The sequence below is a fragment of the Peromyscus leucopus genome, chromosome 12, assembly GCF_004664715.2.
Source record: "Peromyscus leucopus breed LL Stock chromosome 12, UCI_PerLeu_2.1, whole genome shotgun sequence".
NCBI classification, from domain to species: Eukaryota; Metazoa; Chordata; class Mammalia; order Rodentia; family Cricetidae; genus Peromyscus; species Peromyscus leucopus.
Window position 1 is genome coordinate 46,149,961 of NC_051073.1, and position 23,651 is coordinate 46,173,611.

Consider the following 23,651-nt stretch of genomic DNA (forward strand, 5'->3'; position numbering starts at 1 on the left):
CAGTATCCTCGCCGTTCTTAACATGTAATTTTCACACATAATAAATGTTAATGCTGTTCTTGTGACATGTGCTGCACATACACTTAACTTAGGGCATCCAAAACACACATACTGGACTCCATCTATGGCATAGCAATAGTTTGGATTTTCTGGTGGATGCATGAAGTTCAAGACACAGTCCTTGCTCAAGAGTTTACAGTTAGGCTGCAGAGAGACAAAAAAACAAACACGTAATATGCAAGTAGTTCAAGAGTTATTCTACACACAAACATAAAAACAAACTTTACTGCAGGATCATGTTGATGACTTGTTAGGTTGCAGTAGAAAAAAATTCTGCAGTTTTGTTTGTTTGGCTTGGTTTGGTTTTTGGTTTTTCAAGACTGGGTCTCTCTGTGTATGTAGCCCTGGCTGTCCTGGAACTCACTCAGTAGACCAGGCTGTCCAGGAACTCAGAGATCTACCTGCCTCTGCCTCCCAAGTGGTGGGATTAAAGGTGTGCGCTGCCACCTCCCAGCAATTCTGAAGTATTTTAAAGTGTGAAATGAGCCAGGGAGATGGCTCAGAGGGCAAAGGGGTCTGCTACCAAGAGGGCTGAATCTGAGTTCATCTCTGGCCACCACTTGTGTGCTTTGGTGTCATGCAGTTCCTTAGTCACCTACTTGGTTGTTTTTGTTTGGTTTGGTTTAAGATAGGGTCTCTCATTGGCCTAGAGATCATTAAGTAAATTAAGCTGAGTAACCAGTGATCCTCAGAAATCCTCCTGCCTCTACTTTCTCAACAATGGGGTTATAAGTGTCTATAATCATACATGGCTTTTTTTTTACAATTAGTATTTGTTGTAGAATATTCTTTTAAGATGTGTTACTTTATGTTGCATTTGTTTTACTCCATGAAGCTGTGTTACTTTGCCTGTCTTAAACACATGATGGTCTAATAAAGAGCTGTACCTTCCAAGTGTTGAGGTTATGTTTGTAAACCACTACGCTCAACCTCAGATTGTATTTCTTGGGGTAGAGGTGGGCTGTTTTATAGAAAAACAAAGAACTTTAAATACACAGCACATGCAACTAACGCTGTGCTGTCTAGTTTTATGTCAACTTGACACAGAGTGGAGTCACACAGAGCCTCAACTGAGAAAATGGTTTCATAAGACCTGGCTGTAGGTAAACCTGTAGGGCATTGTCTTAGGGTTTCTATTGCTGTGAAAAGACACCATGACCAAGGCAACTCTTATAAAGGAGAAACATTTAACGAGGTGGCTTTCGACAATTCAGTCTACTATCATCGCGGTAGGACATGGCAGCATGCAGGGAGACTTGGTACTGAAGAAAGAGCTGAGAGTGGGGAAGGAACTACATCTTGATCCCACAAACAACAGGAAGTAGTTTGAAACACTGGGTGTGGCTTGAGCATGTATGAAGCCTCAAAGCCCACCCCCACAATGTAACTCTTGCTTTAACAAGGCCACACCCACTTCAACAAAGCCATATCTCCCAATAGTGCCATTCCCTATGAGCTTATGGGGGGTAATTACATTAAAACTGCCACAGACATTTTATTGATTAGTGATTGATGCAGCAGAGCCCAGCCCAATGTGGGTGGCCTCATCCCTGAGGAAGAAGCCAGTAAATAGTCCTTGTCCATGGCCTTAGCAGCAGCTCCTGCCTCATCAGATTTGAATTCCTGCCTTGGCTTCCCTCAGTGGAATGATACTCTTGGTCACATTGTTTATTACAGCAATAGTAGCTCTAACTAAGACAACTCCCACACACACACCTAGATGCATGGATAATGTTGCTCATAAATGCCTTATACAAGAATCAAGATACTAAATTTAGAATTTCCTGAAAAGAGCTTCTCATGATCACTTCCTGTGGAACTAGTGAATGTGCAGAGACAATTTTGTCATCATTAGATTCAGAGACTTCGATATTTCGATGTAGGAGTTGAAAGAGGGAAAAACAACCAACCAACCAACAACAAAAAAAAAAAAAAAAACAACTGTGAACTGGAATGAATCAGCTTCAAGGAAGAGACAATGTTGAGCCAAGCTTTGAGATCTTAGAAATCCCTTTACTAATGTTGAAGTTTGTTTTAGCCTAGGTAAAATTATTTGCTTCACCAGTCTTTAATGTAGGCTAAGTTTTCTGTAGGAACCACCTTCCAGCTCTGTCCTGCCAGCTGGCTCCCAAATAATCATACGGAGACTTATTATTAATTATAAATGCTCGAGAGATAGCTTGGGCTTGTTTTTTAACTAGGCCCTATAACTTAAATTAATCAATTTTCATCAATGCATTGCTGCCTCGAGGCTGGTTTACCTCATCTACATGCTTCCCATCCTACTTGCTCTGGGTCTCATAGCATCTCCTCCTGACTCTGCCCTTCTTCCCCTCAGAGTTCTCTCTATTCTGAAAGTCCTGCCTAGCTACTGGCCACTTAGCTTTTTTATTAAACTAATCACAGTGGTATATATTCATACAGTGCATAAAAATATTCCACACTTTAAGTTGGATTTTTAGCCAGATGAAAGTAAAGGTGGAAAAATAAAAATAGATGCACCACCAACTACAATTAGGGTAGGCAGAACCATGAGTTAGAGCTATTCATACATCACATTTTTGTGAGAAACCCTGTAGGCATCACTAGCATTTGAGAACTGGTGGGATGGCACTAATAGTTTCATCCCAAATTTCCTCCCCTTCCCTTCGAGACAGTTCCATGACTATATGATGCAGTTGCCTGACTATTGTTACATATTCTGAACAAATGTCTTCCAAGTTCCCACCAGCAATCTTTTCATTGTGTTCAGACTGTGGCCCAACTTGCCTCAGCTGCCATCAAGAGAAGTCAGTAAAAGAGCTAATGTAAACAGTAATGTTGTTTCTTGTGTTTCTCAGTGTGGGAGACCAGCTTCCACTTTTTCCTTCCAGGGTACTCTTGAGGAGAGAGGAATAAAGGATTTAGACAGAAATATAGAGGGGAAAGACAGATAGAAACACAGGATAGCCTCAGGAGGACCTGGATCATTATCCACCGGCCACTTCTGTTTCTTATAAAGGGCTTTTTAAAGGAATGCCAAGGGGTGAAGCAAAAGACCTCCTCCTAGCATAGCCAAGTGTAGACCCTTCCAATCACCTAGTAACCATGCACATGGTCAAGCAATCTTCTAATGCAGCTCTGCTGGGTGAAGCAAGCTCAAATCTCACTAGGAACTTTTGTGGGCCTCCACACCTCAGGAGGCAAACGCTTGTGCTTCCTACCTGCCAGATGCCTGAACTCTCAACGACCTAAAGTCTGTCATTTGCATTAAGAAGATGTCCCTCTCCCAACTATGTGAACATATTTACTATTTACAAATCAGTTCATCATTCTTGCTCTCTTTTGTTCTCATGGACCAAATGGTTTGCGGGCTCCTTAGAATGTTGAGTGAGACTTTGTCAGCTCTGTGGACTTTCTCTGCCCAGTGTATCTACTTTTCACAGATGTCATTCTCAGTAAACCGAGTCTGCTCCCAGCTCTGTCTCGGTGCTGCTTCCCCCAGAACACCACTGATACGTCTGTATTCAGTACAGGTGACAACACATAGCTCTTCAACTCATTCTCTTTGTGAATGAGTTTGTCTACATTAACATATCATATACCCACCTAGATTCTCCAAACATGTCCAGGCCTGTCCAATCCCACTTTAGGCCCAAGTGGAAACTTTTCTCAATAAAAATTCATAGCATAACTCTGGGTACTAAAAGAATGACTGGTAATATATAATACATTCATGAAACACTCGTTTAAGAGCACAGATTCAGTACTGGAGATGTGGTTCAGCCATTATGAGCACTTGGTACTCCTGCAGAGAACCCTGGTTAAAAGACCAGCACTCACATGTAAAAGACAGCTTACAGCTGTCTATAACTTTGATTCTAGGAGATCCAGAACCCTCTTCCAGCCTCCAGAGATGACAGTCATGCAAGAGGTACACATACACTTATCCAAACAAAACACTCATACACACACAAAAGAAGTCTTCTAAAAAAGAATAGAGGTTATCATGCAAAATACATTTATATAACAGTAGAAAAATACTCTTTTTTAAACAAATGCTATTTTTTTAATACGGGGGTGGGGCATGCCATGATGTTTGTATAGAAGTCAGAGAACAATTTTCTCCTTCACCATGGGTTACAGAGATCAAACTCAAGGACTCAAAAATCAAGTTCAAATTCAATAATCACATTCAAAAGTCATCAGGCTTTCAAGGCAAGAGCTTTTAACCACTGAGCCATCTCCTTGGCTGGAAAACTAGTTTCAAACTCACATATATCTTGTAAATTAATATATATCTAAGATGCTACTCACTACAATCATGTTAGGGTTTTATGATTGTTGGCTTGCTTGCTTGTTTGTATGTATGTATGTATGATTGTTTGAAACAGTATCTCATGTAGCCCAGGTTAACCTTGAATTCAATACATAGTAAAGGATGTCTCTGAACTTCTGATCCTCCTGTCTCCGACTTGCTAGGATTACAAGCATGCACCATTGCATCTAGTTAATGCAGTGCTGGGGACTGAACCTAGAGCTTGGTGCATGATAGACAAGCACTCTAACAACTGAGCTACAGTAGCCCTAGTCCTCAGACTGTTATTTTAGAATTATTAAGAAAACTATCTTTAACTAGCTTATGGGCACAATGCTAAGCTCCAAACTACAGTAAGAGAAATCCAAATGTGCATCTTGGATTCAGTGAGAAGCTGTGTTAGGAGATGTGGGAATTTGTCTGGAGTCAGATTACTGGTACATTTCAGGAACTTAAGCACACCTTAATAAATGATCAGACTCTAATTCCTGGATGACTTTGCTTGCCATGTGATAATTCACAATTAAATAGGTAATATTTAATTTAAACTGTTAATAGCCAAATATTGGAGAACAATGAAGTGTTTTAAAAAAACTTCAAGCATAATAAGCATATAAAATTGGCTTATATTACTAAAGTGGTGTAAAACAGATTTTTTGACATTTGATAAATGGAGGGATTTTCAGCTTTAGAAATCTGAAAATTAATTCTACCTTCAGAAAATAAGGCATGTCTTCTCTAATGCTGGAATTGGAAATAAGATATCACTGCATCAATGGCCCTCATATTTCTGAAGATGGCCATGAGTTCTAACAGGTACGATGGCATGACTTCATTGAGAAGAACCCAGTGTCATGGGTCATCTTTGCTTCAGAGTCTGAGACTCCCTCAGATCTGTACACTTCTTTGCCCAGACAGTTCCTCTACTTTCTGTCTTTCAGAGGTATTGCTTCCTTCCAGAGTTAATAATGGAGCAGAACCAGAGCCTTCCATTCATAAGTCCTGAGCTCTCCACACCATTTCAGCATGCCAGACTCCAGAGCATCACATCTGTATTAGAGCAGACACAACCTCCTAATATTGCCTAGGGAGGGACCACCTCCCACTCATGCCCTAAAGGAATGCAGTAGAAAATAAAGAGAAGAGGGAGACAGTGGGAGCAGAGAGAAGATGAATTGTTCATGAACCTTAACCCTGGTTGGATTCGGGGAAGGATTTTAGACTATTAGAAAAAGAGAATCACTATAAATGAGCTTAGGAGGCATCTTGCTTTCTTTCAGAGTTCATGGCCAGGAAAAGCCAACAAAATTATCTCCAACGGAATTCCTGTGAAATCAGACCATCAACCCAGTGTCCATCTTCTGTCCTCCACACCCATGGTTCATGTCCGCTCACTTAAACACAGAGAATTTAGCAAATCCATGGAAAGATTGGAAGAATTAAGGGAATTTATTGAATGCTTGTTTTATCTGGAGCATAAGCAGAAGAGACAATTTTGAGACAGTCTTCACATTTTTCCGCCACTCTCCTTTTGTCCCACAAGCTCCATTTAGGCTAGTCAGGCAGCATGATCCAGCTTCCAAGCTCCCACTCAACCTGGTCCCCTTTGAATGGGGTCAGTTGGTTTCCCAGGACAGTGGGAGTGCCACCACGAGGCCCAGCTGGTAGCTGATTCCTGGCTCTTTTTCTTTCTCAGAGCACTATCCACAGTGTTAAAAGGAAATCCCATCACCCTGGAACATCAAGAATGAGACCTTACAGGATCAACATCACTGTCAGCAGTGAAATGAAAAGGAGAAATTTAGGGGGAAAATGCAAGTAAGAAAAAAGAAGAATAGGTCACTGGGAGCAGACCGGTTTCTGCCTCTCACCCTTTCAAATGTTCTATCTTGGACAGGAAAATGCTGGGTTACTAAATTCACTGGGATATAAAGAATGTTCTCCTCTGTGCAGCCCCCAGCGCACCGCAGGCATTAATTAAACGTTTATCAAGTGCCTGTGGTGGGTCAGGTACTGAACTATTCCTCAGATATTATTTTCTTGTGTAATGCAATCCCTGGGGAGAGTTTTGTAAAGCACTATCATTCTTATATAAAGAAAAAGTAACAAAACATAGAAATTTTTATGAAGCCAATGGAAGCTCAGGACTGGCAATTTCAAGTTACTATCCACTGTACTCTTAAAAGTCAGGTTAAGGTATGATGTGCTTATGGAAGAAAGTGGGGGGGGGAATGAGATAATCAAATCTGAATTATGAACTTTATATCTAAAACCAAAATTCAAACCTATGAAGTTACTGGTAATTTTAGGAAATCCCACTCTAGTTAGCACATGTTAATGAGGAGTTGAGAGTTCCTTCCTCAGGTCCTTTGTCTCCTTAATAAGAGAATTTAAGAACAAATTCAAATGGAAGCTTGAGGATGGTTTTAATAAAATTTAAATAAAAGTCCCAGGGGCAAGCTATAAATCTTGAGACCTGTTTACAGGGGTAAAATGGATAAGAGAAAAAAAAAAAAACATGCTATTTGAGATAAACAAACATGGAGGTCAGCCACACAGCAGATAAGCAACCACAGGGCAGAGGGACTTTAAAGACAGAGGGTGGTTCAAAGTCTGGGAAAGCATGCCGAGGAAGAGAAAGGAGAAACGGAAAGATCTCACTGTTCTGAGTAATTCAAGAAAGCAGACAGATAGACAAGGCTACCTGGCTACAGACATTCCAGGGATTATACTAAGACTGGGAATTCTGGGAAGGAAAAGTACATTATCTCACCCAAGGGATAATTATTTCTCCTTCCTAGGAGTGGTCCCTTAGCCAGGTGACTGACCCAGTCCAACTGGAACGTTGAGTTTCCACCCAGGCCCAAGATTGTATGCTCTTGACCCAAAGGAAATATAATAGTTTTCCTTTATTAGACCTTTATTGCTGCTAATGTTAGATTTTTCTAAATATAAGTCACACTAACTAGTCTTTACTTGGGTTTTCTCCAAAGTCCAAAGCTAAGTAATACCACTCAAATTTATAATTACTGCCAACCAGCCTATTTTGTGGGGCATATGAGACAGTTAAGACATTGTGCCATTTTTTCACTGTTTTCTATCATTGAAATAAGAAAAAAAAACATATTGCAGATCAGAGATCAAAATGTCACTCATATGATGGATGTGACCTACGTGTGTGGCAACCATAGTCTTCCTAATACCCAATCTCAAAATGACAGTGAATCCCCAAACTTCAACCCTGTCCCACGCCTACCGGCAAGTGCAGAGTTCAACCTGTTCCTACAGGAAAATGTGCATAGGCAGGCAGGAGGGTCGGGGGAGGGGGGGGACCGGGACAGGAAAGATGAAGAATACAAGACCAGCTTCCAGTCCCAAACTCCACAACAAGGGAAGGATAAGCCTCCTTAAGAAGATGGAAAGAATAATTTTTATCCTTGTCCCTATTTTTGGAAACATAAAGTCTGGAAAGAAGATACCACCATGCCACTATCTCTCTAACACACACACACACACACACACACACACACACACACACACACCTTTCTCTGCATTTGCAGCAATGTTGGTCACAGGAGGCACATCACTTCCTGATCATCGTATTCCCAACAATCAGTAAGAAATAAGAAATGAAAAGACATGTCCTACTCTGGGTAAAATCAGGATTTTAAAAAGGGACCATTTCCTGGCCACTCATATTTTGTGTGTAAAATAAATGTGTAGAGCTATGTAAATGATATAGAGGGGAAGAGGACAACTTTCAATGAAGAGTCAGGATTAACTACATTAATAGCCAACGGTTCTATTTACATCTCAGAAGGAAGACAAGCCGTGCTGTGGCAACTCACTATACCACAGAGGTGATTCAGGGTGTGGAGAGGAAGGAGTGAACCCCAAAGGGACCAGGGACCATAGCAGATGCTGTGTCTGATGACACCGATGGGACTGAAAGAACACAAGAAAAGACAAAATTAAAAATAACTCAGCAGCCTATCCCTCAAAGCCTCACTTCTACCCTCCCCACTCTGGGAAATTAGGTTCAGGCCTAGGGTGACTAGTGAGCGCAAGCTGGAGGAGCCCCCACAGTGAAAACAGTCAGCTCCCCACAGCTCTGTAAGATTCAGGTCTAAGGGTTAACTTAGGAGATTTGCAGCCACGATTGGCAAGTTCTGTCCCTGCCGACTATCCAGATTTCATGATAAAGTATCGGCCACATCAAATATTTTGTTTCTCGGGTCTTAGCTACTTAGCAATAAAATCCGGATACACAATTTTCCAGCTCTGACTGACCCCTACATGGCTATTACAGAAACACTCAGCACATCCCCAAATGATCACCACAGATACCTACATCACTCTCCAATAGGCATCTCAGTTGCTTTGTATCAGAGGCTGGCAAAGAATTCCCAGGTTTTTGTCAGCTCTCTTGCTACAGGCTGTTACTAGAAACGAGGCACAAGACACCGCTAGAGGTTGGTAGGGTAGGTTGCAGGGCAGGGTGAAGAACAAACCAAAGGAAGCTCCTGGCTGTGTGGTCCACACTCCCTAGAAGCTCAGCAGTAGCAGTACCTGTCCAAATCTTAGCCACTTAGAAGGATTCTTCCAATTGACACGGTTTCCAAGCCACTGATCTCCATAGGGCTGCCCCTACTCGGACACCCCACCCCCACACCACAGGCTTGAACCAGGACTAAAGGCTCCAGACCCATTCAGAGCAGACACCCCGGATCCCAGCCAATCCTCGCCTTCCCTTCTCCTACCGCCAGAATTAACCCTGGGAATAAACGGTGGTTCTGTAGATGGTTTTGAAAGTCGGACTGAGAAAAATCTAGAAACTGCTCTGAAATCAACATGCTAACCTGGGTGTTTGTTGTTTTCTGGCAAAGCATACAAAGCTTCCATGGGAGTCTCAAAGCTCGAGATCTTCTGTGTAAGTGATCTCATCACTGTCATAGTAATTACAACAAGCCTGTACAGTTACTTCATTTCTACTATAATTTCTAACAATAAGAAATGCAATTTTCAGAAATAAAGATCTTTTATGGCTTTGGGGGAGGAGTATGCATGTGTACACATGTATATATATACAGAGAAGGATATGCATGTATAGATATGTATATATGTTCAGAGGAGGGTATGCATGTGTAGATATGTATGTATGTTCAGAAAAGGGTATGCATGTGTAGACATGTATGTATGTACAGAGGATATGCATGTGTAGATATGTATGTATGTACAGAGGAGGGTATGCATGTGTAGACATGTATATATGTTCAGAGGAGGGTATGCATGTGTAGACAAGTATATATGTTCAGAGGAGGGTATGCATGTGTAGACAAGTATATATGTTCAGAGGAGGGTATGCATGTGTAGACATACATGTATGTTCAGAAAAGGGTATGCATGTGTAGACAAGTATATATGTTCAGAGGAGGGTATGCATGTGTAGACATGTATATATGTACTGAAGAGGGTATGCATATATATATATATATATATATATATAGAGAGAGAGAGAGAGAGAGAGGATACCGTCCTCTGTACATATGTACACACACATGCATGTGTGGTATGCATGTGTGGACATGTGCATATGTGCAAAGGATGTTATGCATGTGTAGACATGTATATATGTACTGAGGAGGGTATGCATGTGTAGACATGTATATATGTACTGAGGAGGGTATGTATGTGTAGACATGTATATATGTACTGAGGAGGGTATGCATGTGTAGACATGTATATATGTGCTGAGGAGGTACGCATGTGCAGACATGTATATATGTACAGAGGATACTATCCTCTGTACATATGTATGTACACAAGCGTGTGTAGACATGTATATATGTGCAAGGGCTCCTCTGTCATTCTCTGTTCTATTTCCATGAGAGAGAATCTCACTAAACCTCGCCATTTCTTGGCCAAGCTGGAAGCCAGTGAGCCCTAATCATTCCCGTCTTGTCCCCTGCCCCATGCCACCCTGCTCAGCGCTACGTTAACTGTCATGGGTGGTCACGCCAAGCTTTTTGAGGGTGTGCTGAACGCAGGTCTTCATGCCTGAACAGCAAATACTCTTTTTACCTACTGAGCCATATCCCCAGCCTCTATTCCAACAGTATGTTTTTTTTAATTGCTACCAAAATGTCAAAACATAAAGTCCAATGGAGACTTATTTATTATAAAATGTCCAGGAGTTTCAGTGAGTTCAGTATGGTTTGACTACGCATCATGACTGAGAAGCTTGCGCACTTCATTAGAATGAGTTGTGATTAAGTGTTAACACAAGTTACTGGGCGGTGGTGGCGCACGCCTTTAATCCCAGCACTCTGGAGGCAGAGCCAGGAGGATCTCTGTGAATTCGAGGTCAGCCTGGTCTATAGAGCGAGATCCAGGACAGGCACCAAAACAACACAGAGAAACCCTGTCTAAGAAAAAAAACAAACAAAAAACAAAACAAAACAAAAAACAAAAACAAAACAAAACAAAAAAAGGACAAGTAACAATGAGAACCATATCTATCGAAACCCAAACGTGAAGCTGAAAAATTATTGAAATATATTCTTAATAGAACTGCCTTGTTGGTCTACATTTCTGTTATTTGATACTAAAAATACTTCAAGGCCATCAGTAAGCAATTCAAATTTCCAAGAAGAGATGGACCCCCCCAAAATAAATATTCTCAATCTTAGAATTAGGCATCTGCAAATACTTTTTTTTTTTATATTCTAGTTGACTTTTGGCATACTAGAAGCATCTGCAGTAGCAATACACATTTTCAAGAAAGGATATTTCAATAAATATTTAAAACCGTGAATAAATACTTCCTCTCTTGAATCTCAGCTGTAAAAACCTAGGTTGAAAACTAAGGGCAGGGAGAGGAACAGCCTCCACTTTATTATTGCCTTTGGGTGTTGCTTATTTTGTATGTAATCAGAGTAAGGAGAAAGAATACATTTAGAAAGTTAAATAGTTCTTTGTTATCTAAACCCATGCAGGAGCAAGAATGCAGGTAGCTTGAAACAAAGAAAGGAAATTATTCTAATACCAAACCATTGAAGAAAAACGCTGCATAAACAACATGCTGTTAATTCCTAGTTCTTAAAGAAGAGGCAAGGTATGAGTTTAAAAATTAAATGCAATAAACATTTTAAAGTTGATCCTTATGAGTCTCCTCCATGTCTGTCCATGCATTAGGGCTGCTCACGGTAGTGATGAAATACAATGGAAAATAATATGCCCAGAACAGAGAGTATATGAATAGCAGGGGGAAAAAAACCTAGGGTCTAGTGATAAATACTTATTTAGTTCACAGAGATACTGGTACCAATTCCTTTGGAAATAAAATGCCATAATAATAGCTATTTTTCCGGGTAGGAAGGCTCAAGGGAAAAAAGAACACCACAACGTTTCACATTGTAATCTTTCAAATTTTAGAATATGAAAGAAGATGGATTTTGTAGTCCAACATACTATAAAACGTAATAAATGAAAACTCATCACAGTTTCTCCTTAAAATTAAGAGAACATGCCCAGATAATGAGCTCCACCTTATTTATAACTAAGACAAGGAAAGTTGTCTAATCCCTCTACTTTATGATTTCTGGGTTTGTTTACAGTCTCCTAAGTGATTACAACTTGTTCTGTGCTTTTCTTCTTTTTTGTTGCGGTACAATCAAGAGGCGAGACAGAAAGGTGACACTGTGCTGCATTCATCAAATAATGTTTTTCCCCAAAAAGTCTGCCAAATGATCAAAACCCAGGGAAACCGACGTGTTTAACTAGATGGGCGCACTGTATTTGCTCACCAGTTCCACTGACGGGGAAGTGAGTGGTTAAGCCAAACACAGCTCTTTCGTTTTTCTCGCCCCCTTTCCAGCCATTTATTTTTATGACTACATCAATTCCGCACATCAGGACTTAGAAAGCACTGCCAGAGGAGTGTCAATCATAATAAGATAAAGGGAGCAGAGGTGTAAAGGTAATATTTGAAAAGGGAAGCCCAGAGATGAAGTTGAGAATTACAGAAACCAGGCAACCTCATATAATATATTACCAGGGAAATTCAAGCACAACAGAAGAATGGGAGGACGGTGATGGGGGGTGGGGTGTTGCATAAAAATACCAATATGGCCGAGAGTCCGGAACTAAATGGTGAGCAGAATGTTTAGATGAAGTAGAGAGGACTCGTTTTAGATTTGGAGTTCATAATACACGATGATGGCATAAATAAAGAGATAAGTACTTGAATACCTAAGCAGAGGACAAACGAATTCCCCTGCAATCCTACAGGAAGAACACACTGATTGCTTGTGCTTCTCTGGAGGCCTTAATGCGCTGTGTAGGGGGAGTATACTACATACCTTAGCCACCTCTAGAGTCTGTATCATTAACCTCAGCCCTGGTACCCTCATTACTGACTCTGCTTCTTACCTATGCCATAGTTGTTTCCAGACACATAATTACCAGCATCTCCCCAGTCCCCGTTTACCTCTTCTGCCACTTAACTGCTTCTGGCCTTTGGGGAAGCAATTAATGAATCCCTGTGCTGAAATCGTTAAATGACATTGGAGGGACCGAGAAAAGTTATTCCTTTTATAGGGCCAGCCACGTATTTCCTACCACCCCTGGAAACTGAGCTAGGAAAGACCCCGTGGATTCTTTCACAATCACCCACAGGTATATTCATTCACTCATTCACTCATTGGATAAAGACTTTTAAGTACCATATTGGGCAGTTTTGCATCACTTCAACTAAATACCTAGCATACACAATATAACGGAAAAAAAGATTTATCTGGACTCATGTTTTCAAAGATTTCAACATAAAAGATTAGCTGGATACATGGGTTTGGACCTGAGATCAAACAGAATATCATGGCAGTGTCTGGGGGAGGAGGCTGCTAGCCTCATGGCGTTGAAAAAGCAGAAAGAGAGGAAGAGACCTCCAATCAGATGATGCCTCCCTTCAGCTCCCGCCCTCGACTGTTTCCACCACCTCCCAATAATCCATTTATCAACCTATTGATGGAGCCAGGAAAGATGACTCAGCAGCAGCCGGGCGGTGGTGGCACACGCCTTTAATCTCAGCACTTGGGAGGCAGAGGCAGGTGGATCTCTGTGAGTTCAAGGCCAGCCTGGTCTCCAAAGCGAGTTCCAGGAAAGGTGCAAAACTACACAGAGAAACCCTGTCCGGAAAGATGGTTCAGCAGCAACAACACTTGCTGCTCTTCCATAGGACCCAGGTTCAGTTCCCAGTACCCGCATGATGTCTCACGGCCTTCAAAACCTCCAGTTCCAACAGACCCAATACTCTCTTCTGGCCTCCCATAGCTGTTGTATGTACATGGTTCACGTGAACTCTGAAAACACATGCACATGGGAATGAATAAATAAATAATTTAAAATAATAACATAAAACCAACTATTGACGGTTTTATCCACTGATTAGATGAGTCCTCATAATCCTGTCACTTTTCATAATTCCGTGAAATACCAACCAAGCCTTTAACACATGAGTCATTTTATGATGACATTTCACATCCAAAGCATTACAAGCAGAAACCATATGCTGGGTTTTGTGATACCAAGCACCGGAGGGTTGAAAGCATCATTAGGGGCTTCACTGCTTAATTGCTGAGGGGACTGTCCAGCAATAACAATCTAATATGTAAATCCATGACAGGTGGATACTCAGCCAGTTAGGAGGTCTGGAAAGACAAGAGAATCTGAACAGGAAGGAAACAAAAGTGTCATAGAGGCTAGATATTCATAGAGGATATGCGGAAGTTTGCCAGGGTAATAAATAGAAGTAGAACATTCCAGAAAGAGTCCATACAATTTTAGTGCTATTGAGAAAGAAAACTATCATTACCAATTGTGTGTGCATGCATCTGTGTATCTATCTGTGGTTGAGACTGAACCAGAGGCCTAGTGTGTGCTAAGTAAGTGTGCTACCATTGACCCTCATTCTCAACCTTCACTCTCAAGTATCATGTGAAGGACAGTTACACTTCTACCTTTCCACTAAATGTGTTCACCATAGTAGGTTCCTAGGATTTCATGGTACTGCCAGTGACATTTATTTCACTGTGTGGCACTCTGGCCAGGTTGCTTTACCAGTTTTGCTGGATTCCAACACTTCCTTCTATGAGCTGTGTATCAATCGGCTGACCTACAAACTACATCTCTGCTTTCCCTGATTTCTTTCCTAGTATCTGTATTTTTCATAGCTGAAATGAAAAAAAAAAGCAGAAGATGATTTCACCTTCAGACCATTCATAAATTCTTGGCTTATGTAAAACATCAGATTTAAGCTCCTTGGTTAATGTTCTAATTCCCAAGGGTTAGCTACTCTGATCATTTGAAAGAACTTCCTGGTGGAGGGAGCAGGTTCTTGTAAATCTGGCCACATAATTTCACAGGCAAAATAAAAGAGCCAATAAATTCTCCTAGTTGTAACCACTAAGGCTGTGTTAGTAATAGATTACTATAGGTGTACCATGAAGTCTCCCAGTAGTGCCCAGTTGCCAGTAAAAGCCATTAACTATCCCATTCCCACTTACATGTGTGCACATGAAAAAGAAGGTTAATCAGGGTGAATATATTTTATATATACAATCTTGACTCTGTCATAATTAAGTCTTAACCATTATACCCATATACACCAGTCTCTGGGAATAAATATTATGTATTATTAGAAACGTCTTTCTGGAGGTTATCTCACACCATCTGCCTGACCGTGTTCAGGCAAGAGGCCCTGTATATGAGGAGGCAAGCTGCTGGTTGGTCCACCTGCTGAGGTCCTTATTACCAAAGCATCCCATCCACTTGCTGCAGTGAGTGACGGTCACCCACTCTCTGTCTTGGACATATTGAAAGAGAGAATAAAAGGCAAAACTGGGAAACTGAAGGAGTTATCTGAGCTGAAGCCTCAAATCCTTGACCATTTTTCTCCTTCCATTTGGAGGAAAGTGAGAAGACTCTAAGAGAGGAGGGGGCAAAGGTCACCCTTTCATCGCACACTTGAACTTCCCAATCTATAAAATAGATACGGTTATTATCCCTTTTTACACACCTAACGAGGAAGGCAATCACTTGTCTGCGAGCGTAGTTAGCAATGGGATGGATCCGATGGGATTCCAACCGTTCTGGCTCCAAACACCATTCCTGTGAAAACCAGACTCTTATCAAGCACTTTTGCTTAGAAAGCTTCCCAACTAGGCTCAACCCTACTTCCTTCTGAAATGCCTGTGTATCCCTGGTGGGAATCCTGAGAAAGGAAGTCAGGTCAGCTCGGATCTGTTTTCCACTCACTTGTTGACGACTCCAACTTCACCAAGTCCTCACAGTCAGGACCTCCTGGGACGACCCTCCACTGTCTACAAGCCCCAAATCTGGGCTCCCTTCAGTAACACTAACGAGTATCAACCACAGCTAGACATGTCTGTCTGAAACCTGCTAGATTAATGTCTCAAAAAGCGATTAGAATCCACGGATATTTTTTGTTAAAAATCTGATACCTCTTCAATGTTCTACCACTAACTTAGCTCATTTTTACTTATGAGTTAGAACTAATTCAGCTTCTAAAATCTTGACAAATTTCTACTTCCAACATCTTTGGTAAATAAAATATCTGGATAGAGCTTTAGTGTTCTCATATTGTTAAGTAAATAAAATTTTAATAAAAAGTAGTTTTGCTTATACTGTGATTTAAAAAAAAAAAAGAGTCTATCTTCTCCTAAGTTGTGTCAAATATGTATGTTTTTATCATGACTGTGTGGCAGTAGAGATCAAACACATGATCTCCAGAACTGGAATGCAAAGATGTGAAGTCTGACTGTCCAGTTTTTTTTAGCTGTATCACCATGGGGAAGTATCCTAACTTCCCTGAACTTCACATAAACAGGTAGTATTTGTAACCATATGCTATGATTGGTATTGTCAGCTTGATAGGATCTAGACTCACCTAGGACACAACCCTTCAGGCATGTCTGGAAGTTTCTAGATTGGAATGCTGGAAGTAGGAAAACCCACCTTAAATGTGGGTGGGACCATCCCTTGGGCTGCAACCCTGTATGGAATAAAAAGCAGAAAGCCAGCTAAGCACCATGTTTTTAATCTCTCTGCTTTCTAAGCACTGATGCAATCGGGCCAACTGCCTCATATATCTGTGGCCATGCCTTCCTTCCCCACCATGGTGACCTGACCGTCAAACTCTGAGCCGAAATAATCCTGCCCTAAGTCCATTTTGTCGAGTGTTTTGTGACAGAAAGAAGTAATACATGTTCTGTGTCTGGGAGACACTGAGTGAGTCTTGGCTGATACTTGGAGGAGTAATTGCTACAAGCAAGCATTCTAATTTGAGAATTCCTGAAATGTGTAAGCGCATTATCTACAAACCTCCTCCAAACATATTCAATATTAATAATATTAAATTTGACAATTAATGAATTTGATAATATAATATAATTCAGAGACATCTACTCAAGCATTTATTGCTTTGGCATTTCAGCTTTCATTTAGTATTCGGAGACCACAGTTTGTTTGTTTTCCTCTCTGGTCTCAGATGTTTGTATTGGCCCAAGAAATCTTCCCTGGCCCTGCCACTGCTCCTGTGGAAGCCGATGGAGAGAACGGCTTTGGCCAAAGTAAATAGGACCATTCTGACCCTAATCTTTCTGGCTTCAGTCCCCGTGCCCATCATAGCCTGTTTGTGGGAGAACATTTTATTTTCCCAGCAAGAGTCTGGAAAGGTAACTAGCCATTTTAGAAAGAGCCAAGCAGCAATTCAGAAATACAGAGTGAGGCAAAACCCCAGGTACAGTCAGTGAGCCAAAATTCTTAAATCACTTTTGGCTAAGTTCAGAATTTATACCAAAATCTGTGCCAAGACCGACCCTAAAATTTGGCACAAATGGGCGAAATAGTGATTTCGGAGCAGGTTGTAACTGACGTTACTATTTTTAATCCCCTCAAATAGGATTGCTTCTTGAGAGACGTATAGGTGTTGGATAACATGTCATTTTGATTCCAAAAATGTTCAAGTCGTATATGTTCAAGGAATAAAACTTTTACCTCCATGAATCAGATGGACAAAATATTATTTAGTATTCTGAAAGATTCAGGTTTCCAAGACTGCTTTTACCCTCCGTGGTAACAGTTCTCCAAGTGTGGCAGATGGTGAACCTTGAGAGTAGAGATGTTTTAAAATAACACCAAGACACCACTCACCTTGGTGACTTGTATTTTGAAAATGCATTTCAAATGCAGTGGTGAATTAAGCTGGTTGTCCCTCAGGACATACCAAGGCTGTAAAATCAGAAAGGACCAATAATGAATGTATTCCGTACCACCACCCAAGTAAAGAGGGGTAGGAGAGGAAAAAACAATTTCATTCAAAAAATGTTCTTGATGAAGCAGGAAAAAAAACTTACTAACTCTCAACCCTTTATATTGTGCACAATGTGGAAGTAAAGATGCAGTCAATGTTCCACTGCTTCCCAAGGTCTGACGATTGTCTGGAGAACATTCTGAGTTACAGACCAAACTAGCCCCTTTTTTCTCAGGAAATGCCATTTTTATCTGAACATATGACTGGCAACAAATTATGGTATACATAGTTTGGGGCATTTGGTAATCCGTTTTTTACTAAAAAGGGATATGAGAAACCTACTGCTTCAAAGAAAAAAGCAAACTTGTTTTAAGTTTTAAGCGTTTAAGCTAAAATTACAATTTGGGAAGATTTGCATTTACCACAATATTTCATAATCCTAAAGGGCTTTCTTAGTGAAACTGGAAGTGGCATTAATGAATGTGTGTGTGTGTGTGTGTGTGTGTGTGTGTGTGTGTTGCATGTGTGAATATGAGAGAGAGGAGTACATGCACACAAGCAGAAGCAAAAGGAAGACACTGTCTCCTTTATCCTCTATAACTCTCTGTTTATTCCGTGGAGACAGGGTCTCTCACTGTGCTGAAATTTCCATGTTTAAGCTAGGCTGGCTGGCTGCCAAGATCTCAGGGTCTACCTGTCTCTCTGCTCCTTCAGCCTGGAGTTACCACATGATCACGTCTGGCTTTTTGACATGGGTGGTGGGGAATCGAACTCAGGTTCCCATGATTGTCCTCAAGGTTACACAGAAAGCACTCTTATCCACTAAGACATCTACCCAGCCCAAGACATTTTGACATTGTATAATAAAACCAATCAATACCTGTAAGATCTGCACAATTCAATTAACTATCTTCCCCATGACCAATGCTGGTTATCAGACGTCCACTGAAGACCAAAGATAAGCCAATGAATTTTAATGTAATATGAAATTCACTGATGTGGTCAAACATTATACATGGTGAACAACTTCTTAAATAATTGCCATTTGTCGAGTTTTAGTGGGATAAGCAAGAATAATACTGCCAATTATCTAAAAAGACTTAAAATTTTCTTCAAACGACAGATCCCTACAAGGCCACACTTTCTTCCTTCATTTCAACCAAAATACATCTCACAAATGTAGAAACATATGTATAAGAATGTAAATGTCTTCTGTTAATCTGGGAATTTTATTTAATTAATTTGTTTTGGTTCATTTTTGTGGGTGGGTAGGAGGTTGTTTTTTAGTCCTGGCTGTCCCAGAACATGTAGATTGTAGGCTTGCCACAAACTCACTGTGTCAGGCCTGCAGTAGAATTAGGGATAAGACAGTCAGATGTTTGTTTCGAATTCCCAGAGGCCTGGGTTTGATTCCCAGTATCACATAAATTAGGTAGTGACTAGTCTTAGCACTTGGTAGGTGGCGGCAGGAAGATCAGAAGGTCAAATCATCCTCAGTTACACAGTATGAGACCAAATTGGGACACACGAGACCCTGTCTTAAAAAGGAAATATATATATATATATATATATAATTATGTAATTTATATTACATGTAGCGAGTTTTTATTTAAACTAAGGAAGATCTTAAGACTTCTTTTGCTGATTTATAATATGGAATGCAAGTGAGTGTAACTCACCTAGACACAAGCTCTGTAGTCCTCTATCATTTTTACAAATGAAAAAAAAAATCCATCCTGTGACAAAAAATGTTGATAACCTGCTGCGCTATGCTCACCTGTGTTCTAGACCAGTGGCCATTGTGACATCAGCATCCCCTGAGGACCACTGGAAGGATCACATGCCATGGGCTGTGAATTCACAGAGCTCTGCAGTTAGGCTGCCTTGGAAGAGGTAAACTACCTGACCCTGCCTGTTGCTGCCTCTGATGGTCTCCATGGGATATTCAATGATGTGACCAGGAAAGAGCTCCAACAAACAGGAAGAAATCGTTTCTTCCCTTGACTCCTGCCATGCTTCCCTTCGCTTTGTGTCTTGTATCTCAGTGAAAGACAACAAAAATGTACCGATTTCACACCAAAAGAGTAAGAGCTGCTGCTGGACATGTGTGGGTTTCGAATCTCCACAAGATCAGGCGATCGCTTAAAAACGTTTACCATAAATGTAAGACCCAGCACTCATACTCAACTAGCTACCCAACCGTGGCTTCTTATGACTGCGACCAGGATGCTCTCAGTTTGGATGAAGAAAGGAATCTAACAGCCACGCTGCAAGACATTAAATCGGGACAAATGGAACTCCTCAGCCAAATGGCTGACATTGTCAGCGCAATATCAAATATCCAGGAAAAGATTGGCCATTGCCAGAAGCAGATGGAAGTCCTGGAAGTCAGAATAAACACCAGTGAAGACAGACAAATCGCAACCAGCAAAGACATCCTCTCCATGAGAGAGGACATCGACACTCTGAAGAAGAAGGTGACGGGGCTGGAGAGCCAGAATTCTTTCTCCAGCATACACTGCCTAGAGGTTCTGGAGGAGCAAGTCAGTAAAGAATTTGTACAGCTGTTCCATAAGCTCCTACAACTAGAAACCCCAAAGGACACACACCCTAAAATCTCTTCAGCAGAATCAGAGAGGGTGCCTCGTTATCCAGAGCCCACTGGTCAGATTAAGGAAAAAACAATGTCTTCTCAAACTAAAACTCCACAGAAAAGTAACAACCTCCAGAATGCATCCGCAATTTGTAAAAAGGCAAGGTCAACTATTTATCTTTACCCTGACTTCAGTACATGGATCAAGCTCACTTTTGTTCATGGAGGAAAATGGAGGTTTTTCCTCAGTGCCACCAAGTTAGAGGAATTTGTCCAGTGGCTTCTGTCTAGGCCAACCATCCTTCCCGAGGAACCACAAATCATGCCCCAGAGAGACTGTGCCTTCACTGGACCCATTTCGAACTTGGCCACAATCTGTCTCTCCCTTTTCAACTGTATTTATTCTCTTTTTTGTTCCTCGAAACAGGAAGTAACTCGTCTTTAGAGTTATTTTCTGCTTGGCTTGGTATGAAATAAATGTAGCCCATTGGCTTCAAATAGTCATATTGTTTGTGCTGTCTGTGAACTCTAGTTTGCTGGCTGTGTGTGCCCACTATCTATGAAGATTCTACACAACTACTGTTAAACTGTATCATCTCATTGGACTATTGTGATCCATTTTCCACCAATGTTCTTGTCCTCTCCAAAGCAGTTCATGAAGACTCACTTTGTGTCTGCTTTCATAAATAATTAGAAGCAAGAATGAAAGGGTCAAAAAAAATGTGAAACACTTGGGAGCCTCCACATCAATACTAGTGGCTTTGACTGATAAAATATGTTATATAAGACAAAATATGAACAACATAAAGGAAAAAAATACCAGTTGTCAAAACCACTAAAGATAGGAATATATTGGGGCTGGAGAGATGGCTCAGACATTAAAAACACTTGCTTTTCTTACAAAGGACCTGGGGTTGGTTCCCAACACACATTAAGCTGCTCACAACCACTTGTAACTCTAGTTCCAGGAGATCTGATGCCCACTTCTGGCCTCTGTGAGCATCTGCATGTACATGGTATACATCCATAAACTCAGGCACACATATACACATTTAAAAAATCGTTTAAAACATATATCAATGAAAGGCCAAGTTATTGCAAGGAAAGTATTAATTACCACAATGTTTTTTTTTCTTTAACTTCAGCTGCATCTCTACTTGTCAGTTAGATGTGGAAGGAAAGGCCAAATACAGTTCGGCAATTTTTTTTTACATTTTCTTGAAAGGAGACAAATACTATATCCTGCACATTTGCTGCAGAGGAAAAGGTAAGAACTGAAGAGATAGCTGTGAACTAAGTAATTCTCATCGCTATGACTATAGACCTTTACCTGGCAAGGTATGTCTCCAAATGAGATAGTATTTGATGGCAAACTTCATTTTTAGATGTCATAGATTCTTGACACTATAACGTAATTTTTCTAAATATCACACAGAACAATGTTTAAAAATGTATCCCTCATCCAACTGATGAGCAGGCCACACTAGTGGAAGCCCATGAACTGTGGACTGGTGGCTGTGGAGCCCCCATGGGACTAGACTAGGCCCTCTGGATATGGAAGAAGGTTGTTTGGCTCTGTTTGGGGGGCACCCAGGCAGGGGGATCGGGATCCGTCCTTGGTCTATGGGCAGGCTTCTGGAACCCGGTGCCTGTGATGTGACACCTTGCACAGCCTTGGTGCAGTGGGAAGGGGCTTGGACCTGCCTAGGCTCAGTGTGCCGGGCTCTGCTGACTCCTCATGGGAGACCTTGATTTGGGGGATGTGGGGATGCGGGGTGGCTTGGGAAAGAGGGCTGGGGTGGAAGGAGGGAGGAGGGGGGATCTGTGGATAGTATGTGGAGTGAGTAGAAAATTTCTTAATAAAGAAACATGAAAAAAAAAAACAATAAAATAAAATAAAATAAAAATATCTCCCTGACTTCTTAACCCAATGAAGGAATCGTCTTCCCTATTGTGACCATGTTATCAAGCTGAAAATATTCTCTATCTATGTACTAATTTTAATTATCCCCAGTTAGCAGTTTGAAAAAGGAGAACAAGCAAGCTTCACAGAGAGAAAAGTGCTACTTGAAGCATAGCAAAAACTTGAAGAGTAATAGGGTAAACACAATTTAGTCTGGTAGCAATTAGACACCAGTGTTTTTCATTTGTGAATCCAATTTATTTGGTCCTTCTTTACAGATTTCCTGATACGTATGTACACAATAGCCTTCAACACATTGCTTTTAAAATATGTCCATGTGCAGTACACTTAATAAAATCCAGGGTCTATCTTAAACGGGTCAGCTTTAGCGATTTCTGTGTACTATTGGCCAATAAAAAAAAAATGTGTGCAAGGAGCAGCCAGATCCCTAGTTCAGCACACTGGGTATCCAGACATGAAGAAGGTGGCCATGGCACATGACAACATAAATGGCCTCTGCAAAAGAAAAGAGTCACCGAGTTTATGTGGGGTATTAGGAGGTTCTGTGTGTCAGAGCACACGTCATTCTCCATGTCTCTGACAGTTTCAGATTTTGCAAGAGACTGCTTGCTGCGGTGAAAAAAAAAAATGCACATGTAGAGAATCACAGGGTGTGTGTTCTGAACCTAAATTCTAAGTCTAACACTTCGAAGTTCTATTACCTAATTGTGATCAGGTTTGTTCTGCCTCTTGTAAAAAGGGAATTACATTAATCTGATAGAATCCCCTCCCCCCAAACAAGAGATCATGGAGCATAAGAGAGAAAGCAAAGGACATTCTCTACACTTTATACACACAGCACTAAGCAGAATGGATAAAGTGTGTACACAAGCAATTTTCACGTGTGACAGATGGGGACGGGCAGCAGAAAGCAATCGGAAGAGGACTCCCATTATCGGAGGCAAGAGAGCACTGAGGAGGCTAGTCGCCAGGCAGGGAGAAGCAGGCAATGGAGCAGGCAGAAGGACAAACAACCACAGGCATTGGAGCGAGGCTGATGGGGAACATGAGAAATAAGAGCCAACAAGCACTGTGTATATTCAAAGCACAGACAGGCTATCAAGTTCTTTCAAACCTTTCATGGACCTCATTCTCTCCTGAGGGGCTCTTTCTCACGATGCTTACATTATTAACCTGTGTGTTAGCTACACACAAATGCTGGATATAGTGGCACAATCCCATAATCATAATATTTAGGAAGCTGAGGCAGGGGGATCACAAGCTCATTCAACAAAAGCCTAGATGGAATACGCCTTCCTGTGGAAAAAGGAGGAGGATAGACCGATTTAAGGTGACTGCATGATTTTCTCAAGGCTTCAAGAGATGTTTCTGTTCATTCCGGTGAATCTAGGTTCCTCTAAGGCAGTGTTTCTTAACCTGTGGGTCGGGATCCCTTTGCGGGTCATTT

The 23,651-nt window shown here is 41.1% G+C and overlaps 1 protein-coding gene and 1 long non-coding RNA gene across 2 annotated transcripts; one reads left to right on the top strand and one right to left on the bottom strand.

Annotated features, from left to right (window-relative positions):
* Window positions 1–15,274: 15,274 nt before the first annotated feature.
* On the bottom strand, window positions 15,275–19,426 carry LOC119088861. The gene is made up of 4 exons (XR_005092597.1): window positions 19,367–19,426; window positions 16,323–16,427; window positions 15,432–15,523; window positions 15,275–15,338 (listed from the first exon to the last, which is right to left on the bottom strand). It is a non-coding gene; the product is annotated as an uncharacterized LOC119088861 (long non-coding RNA).
* Window positions 19,427–19,489: 63 nt separating this feature from the next.
* Ccdc54 (coiled-coil domain containing 54) lies at window positions 19,490–20,784 on the top strand. The gene has a single exon (XM_028867553.2). The coding sequence runs from the start codon at window positions 19,748–19,750 to the stop codon at window positions 20,723–20,725; it is 978 nt and encodes a 325-aa protein (XP_028723386.1). The 5' UTR covers window positions 19,490–19,747; the 3' UTR covers window positions 20,726–20,784.
* The last annotated feature ends 2,867 nt before the right edge of the window (window positions 20,785–23,651 follow it).

Bases quoted from the DNA above. Each gene is read 5' to 3' on its own strand.
- Ccdc54 (XM_028867553.2), top strand. From the start codon at position 19,748: ATGTACCGATTTCACACCAAAAGAGTAAGAGCTGCTGCTGGACATGTG.